The following is a 6574-nucleotide window of genomic DNA, read 5'->3' as shown; positions in this document are numbered from 1 at the left end:
AAGCAACTAATTCACAATTTTGTTCGATTTTCCATTACTTGTGTCTATAATATATATATATAAAGTCGACCGAGCACCTTTCTTTATTGTCGATGCCTTTGTTTTTTGTAAATTTGACTGAGATTCGAATTCTCCGCTCTATTTGACGCATATCCCTACTTTATCACCTTTGGATGGATGGATGGTACCTCTCCAAGTGGCCGCAAAACTTGCCTATATACTCAACTATGGAGAATGTAATATGAATGTCGACAGGCAAAAAGGAAAAAGGACCGGTAGTTCTTTCCTATATATAGTGCAACTATCCATTCGTACAATTCAGTACAAATCACGCGACCCGTCAGTGTTAATCTCGTCGAAGGGGACAGAAAAAAAAAAAAATTTTCTTGTCTCAAAAAACTTTTTCCCCCACTCATCTCTTTTTACAACCCTTTTTTAAGTGTCCTTCGGCGAGAGTGATTTGAACGAAGAGAAAGAAAATTTTTTTTTTCTTTCGTTTTATTTATTTTATTAAATCAAAAATCGTAGAAAAAATTAATTTAAAACAAAAAATGATATCTAATCAAGTGAACGGCCTATTGTTGCCCTTAATTGTTGTTGTCGTATTTTCGACATTCGCACGTGCCGCTATTGAACATGGTACGGTCAGTCAATCAATTGAGGATACACCGGATAATTCGGCTACAATTTTAAGTAAAGATTGTGGTAAATCTTATAGTGCCAAATGTCTCAAACTTGATGTTGTGTCATTTTTTGATCGGCTTTCCGAGCAGGATGATTTGGGTACGTGTTATATGTGTGTGTGTGATTTATTTTTCAGCCAATTTTGTTTAATTGATTTTTTAATAGAATTTATTAAACAGTAATTATTTATTTCATTTTTTTTTTACTTTTCATAAGATTCTCCTTTATACAAATAATTAATTTTTTTCTAATAAAAAGTATTTCCTAATTAAAAAATATTGTAATTTTTATGCATTGATAATTTAATTTAAGTAATTATAAGATAAAAAAAACAATTGCTACTTCATTAAAAATTATTGTAAATTAATAACTTTAAGGGCCTTTGAATCATTATGACATCATAGTGTTAGAACACATGCTTTGCACAAGCTGTGACGTAATAATGGTTAAAAATGCACTTAATGAAAAAAATTAATTGAAGGAAAAATACATAATATAAATTTTATGTTGATAATTTTCACAATTGTTGAGAAAAATTCGACGATTTTGTTTAATAGATTTTTTAGTAGAATTTATATAATATTTTTCGGAAATAAATAAATAATTAATTAATCAATTCATCGTTTTAGGAACAGTTATTTAAATAAATAAATAATAAATAACTAAAATAATTTTTATTACTATAGTTTTTAAAAAAATACTGGATTTTAAATCAATAACCAAAAATATATTTAAAAAACCACTAAGAGATCAATAAATTAATTATTATTAATTAATTAATAAATTATTAATAAATAATAATGAATACTTACTTTTAAATAAATAAACAAAAATACATTTAAAAAATCACTAAAAAATTAATAAATAGTAGGTACAGTTATTTCTTTTAAATAATGGTTATAAATTAAATAATAATTTTTAATATTAATTGTTGACCTAATTGAATAACAATTATTAATAATATATTTAAATAATAAATAATATTAATAATAATTAATAATTTATAATAGAATTAATAAATAATTGATAATGAAGCAAATAGTAATAATTATAGAACTTGTAAATATTTTTGAAAAAATATTTAAATCAAAAAGTTTGGAATTTTTTTTTGTAAAATTTGTTTCAATAATTCAGTAAATATATTATAGAATATATAATTTAGTAATAAATAATTAGTACTACAATAACAACAATTGAAATAAAAACATTTACAATCTAAATAAATGACTATAGGCCACGGTCTTCAAATAAATCAAATAAATTTTAATAAAAAATAATAACAATAATAATATAATTTTTATCCCACATGCACAAAAATGGCGCTTTTAGATAGCTGACGACAGGGAGTAAAGTCACTCATTTGTTCGACCATATGAAAATGGCGTCCATTTTCTCCCATGTGCAAACATAACCGCTGATCCCATGCGCTATTTTTGCCTAAGGGAGAAAACGGCCGCCATTTTCATATAAGTCGAACAAGTGAATGACTTTTACTCCCTGTCGTCTGCTATCTGAAATCGCCACTTTTGTGCATTAGGAATAAAAAATATCGTAAGTAACATGGGAATAAAGGCAGCCAATTTGTTTACGATGATTTTTGTGACACTCGTTCCGGTCTCGGGGCGCCCTCGACCTCCACTCTTGTCACAAAAATCACCGTAAACAAATGGCTGCCTTTATACCCTTGTTGCTTAATGTACTATTTAAATAATCGTTTTAAATTTCAACACATTGCTATCGAATAATAAAACATTAGAGTTGACAAATGATTGTTAACTTTATTTTTTATTAAAATAATAATAAGTAAAAATAAAAATTCGAAAATGAATAGAACATTCCCAGAAGAAATGTTTTTGTCAACATAAACTAAATAATTTTTTTTTATTCTTATAATAAACAATTAAAATAATAAATTAATAACTTATTTAAATTTGCCTCGTAATATTAATAAATTCTTGATAAAAGTAGTTTTAAAAAATTATAATTTGTGGCATTAATTTTAAATCAAACAAACAAAAAATCTATAATATGGGTAATAGTATATAAAGGAAAAAGTAATATGTCTATAACTAGAATATAAAAACTATTCAAAAGAAAAATTACTCGAAAATAAAAATTTTAATTAGAAGTAAAAATACATGTAATTTAAATATGTAATAAATTTAAAGGAAAAAAATAATATTATAAAGAGGAAAAAAATGTAATTGAAAGCAACAAATATTAATATAAAAGAACGAAATTAAATTAAAAGGAAGAAAGCTTAAATTAAATTAAAAAAATTAACGGCAACAATCTTATTAAAGGGAAAAAATTAAAAGGAAAGGAACATTAAAGTAAAATGAAAAAATTTTTTTAAAAATGGATTAAAGAGGAAAATAGGTAATGATTTAAAAGAAAAAAACTTATATTGAGAGGGAAAAATTATAAATTTGAAAATTAAACAAAAGTAAAAAATTAAACTAATTAAATACGAATATTAAAATAAATATTTTCCCTTAGGTCTTCTTCCTGGGGTGTCAGTTATCAAGGACGCGAGTACAACTGAAATTCCCTCGTCAGAAATGATGGCCAATTTAGCGAGGGATTTCCCTCACGACGCCGACAAACGACTCGATGCATATTTAATACACAAAGTGGGAAGTTATCTCAACAGTCATGCAATCTCCATAAAACTCTTTGATCCGCGAACTTTCGAAGCTGCCCGAAGTTTTAACGATGAGGCACTTAATCGACTGGGACTAATTGGCAACAAAAATCTCGAAGCTGGTGAGAAATCATCTAAATTTTGCCACTAATTTTCTTGCCCTCGCCCCTCAGAAAAAGGAGCTAATTCAAAAAATTTTACATTGTTATCAAAACTTATATTCAATTATATTTTTATTTTTTTAAACCTAATTAATTTAATTAATAATAATTTATTTATTTTATTCTAAAAAATTTAAGATATTTAACAATTTCTGTTCCAATTTAATTTTATCAATCTTTCTTTTTCATAATTTCCTCAGTGAAAATTTCTTTTGATACACTGAAAGATTTGTATTTTCAAAAACATTGTACCATATTTAGAGAAAAAATATTCTTTTCATGTTGTGGAAAATTTTTCTGGTTTGTTTGTCTCTAATAATAGTTAATTTAGAATAATATTTAATCAGGTCTGTTTTAGTTTTTTGTTTAGTAAGAAAAAACATTTTTAATTAAATTTTAGTCTTTTAGGTTAGAATTAAAGAAATGAAGGGGTTTTAGGTTCTAGGAGTAGGGGTGACCTAAAATACGTTTTGTTAAAAAACGAACATTTTTTTGGTTAAAATTGTTAAAAAATAGATTTTTTCCTTAAAATTTTAGTAGGGAACTAAATTTCAGATTTTTGGGTCAAAATGATTCTTCTAGGGAAGGGGGTAAAAAACATTATTATCTCGATTGATAGAGTAGTACATTTTTTTCTAAGAAGTAAAAAAAATAGCGAAAATTCTTAGCAATTTTTTATTTTTCCCGTTTTGTTTTTTTTAGAGGAGGGGGAGACCAGAAATAATATTTTCTTTTAAAATAATAAATTGTTTAAAAATAGTGAAAATTCTTACTAATTTTTGTCTTCTTTTCTTTTTTTACGTTTTGCTAAAAAAAATAACAAAAAGTTAAAAAAGACCTTAAAAAAACTATAAAAAGGAAAAACATAATAAAGAGTTTAAATTTCAGATTTTTAGGTCAAAATGACTATTTTAGTTGGGGAGACCAGAAATCAATAGAATAGCTAATTTATCTTTAAGAAAAGTAAAAATTCCGACTGATTTTTTTGTTTTCCTGTTTTACGTTTTGAGTAAAAACAAGATAAAGAAAATACAAACGAAAAAGAAAAATTTTATAAAGAAAACAATTAGTAAAGGTCTAAATTTAAGATTTTTAGGCCAAAGTGATTATTCCAGGGGAGAGGGAGACCAGAAATTAATAGAATAGTAAATTTATTTTTAAAAGAAATGAAAATTTGTACCAATTTTTTGTTTTTTTACATTTTTTAAAAAAACAAGAAAAAATAGATAAGAAACAAAAAAGAAAATTTTTACAAAGAAACAAATTAGTAGAGGCGTAAATTTTAGATTTTTATGTCAAATTGACTCCTCTACTGGAGGGGGAGACCAGAAATTATTATCTCCTTCAATAAAGCAGTAAATTTTAGATACAAAAAAAATTAGTCGAAATTCTTAGCTACTTTTTTTCGTTTTGTTTTGTTAAAAAAAATATGAATTAGTAGAGATTAATTCGTTAACAAGAAAACAATAGAGAAAGTTTACAAAATTGAAAAATAGTTTCTAAACAAGTCAATGATTCACTTGATTTATTTTATTGCCAGACAAGAAAATTATTAAGTCCACCTTGTTAAAATTTACAATTCATTAATCATTTATAACTCTTTTTTCATTCATTATCATTACTTTTCTAACCACTTTCAGTGGTAAATAATTTAATGATCCGAATCAATGAAAAATTGATTTCAAATCTAAGAAGAAAACAGAAAGACAAATAAAAAATTTCATAAAAATTACAAATGAAAAACTTCCGCAAACTTGAATTATTATTGATCTTCAAGAAATTATCTGTAAAAATAATAAAATTGTTATGAATGTCAATTAAATTGGAGGAAAAAAAGGAAAGGAAGGAGTGGGGGAGGGATAATTATTATATTGGAAAATTTTTTTTCTTTTTTTTCCTGTTTTCAGGTCGTGGCAAGAAGGACAAGGGTATGGGTAGTTTAATGGCCGGTTTAATGATGATGAAAGGAACATTAGGCGCAGTTGGATTTGGTGCACTTGCACTACTTGCTGGCAAGGCATTAATGACTGGCCTAATGGCACTGATGCTCTCTGCAATTATTGGATTAAAATCACTGGCAAGCGGTGGCGATAAGAAAACAACGTATGAAATTGTCAGTAAACCAGTTTATTCACAATCGCATACACATAGTTCGGAGGAGCATCATGGACACGGTTATGGACACTCGGGTTATGGTAGATCTTTGGATTATGCTCAGGAAGCCGTTCACGAAGCTGTACGAAAATATGGAAATGTTCGCGACCGCAGATCGCTATTGTAATGTACATTTTTTTTTTGAAAAAAAAATTTAGACATACCAAATGATTGAGGTAGGATCAAATCTCACTCAGAGCTTTCATACTTCATCAATGTTTTTGTTTTTATTTATTTTCTATTTATTTTTTTTTTTTTGGTTTTTAAAAGAGAAGTTTTTTTTATTCTGATTTTTTTACTCGGACTTTTTTCAATTTTATTCTTCTCATTCTGACTTTTACAATTCTTAATTTTTTCATTATTACTTTTTTATACCGACTTCTTGATTTTTATATTTTCATTCTGATTTCTTCTACTTCAATTTTTTTCATTCTTCTTTTTCCTTTCATTTTTCCTTCTTTCATTTACTTTTCTTTTTTTCTGCTTCTCATTTACTTCAGTCTTGTGTATCTTCTTTCTCTATTTCTGTGATCTCTCTTCCTGTAATTCTACACTTGTGTATTATAGCTCTTTCTCTCTCTCTCTCTCTCTAACTACTTTGCCTGTCACTTCTATGAAAGATAGCTCTGAATCAGTCTTAGATTGTTTCTATTTTTATTATTATTATAATTATTATTTAGTTGTATAAGTATTTATTTGTGAATTTCTGTTCATATTCAATTGTACAACTGGGTGTACCAATGAACGAGAAGATGTATTTTTTTATTTATATTAGTTTATAAATAAAGAATCTTTATAAAATATCGTTTTTTGTCTCCATGATTCGTAACTTTACTAATTTCAATTAATTTTTTAAATAAGTAATTAAAAAGCAATTAATAAAATAAATAAAGTTTATTTGCGAAGATAGTGAGGTCCCTAGTTACATAAA

General features: G+C 25.9%; 1 protein-coding gene across 1 annotated transcript; it reads left to right on the top strand.

The window, feature by feature from the left end:
* Positions 1-307: 307 nt before the first annotated feature.
* On the top strand, positions 308-5968 carry LOC122505159. Its single transcript, XM_043616636.1, has 3 exons — positions 308-783; positions 3184-3450; positions 5397-5968. Exons 1-3 carry the CDS (start codon positions 552-554, stop codon positions 5768-5770), a joined length of 873 nt encoding a protein of 290 aa, XP_043472571.1. The 5' UTR covers positions 308-551; the 3' UTR covers positions 5771-5968.
* Positions 5969-6574: the final 606 nt, after the last annotated feature.

Source organism: Leptopilina heterotoma, unplaced genomic scaffold, assembly GCF_015476425.1.
Source record: "Leptopilina heterotoma isolate Lh14 unplaced genomic scaffold, ASM1547642v1 Lhet_347, whole genome shotgun sequence".
NCBI classification, from domain to species: Eukaryota; Metazoa; Arthropoda; class Insecta; order Hymenoptera; family Figitidae; genus Leptopilina; species Leptopilina heterotoma.
Note: the sequence above shows the minus strand (reverse complement) of the source record. Positions and strands in the feature narration are given on the sequence as shown.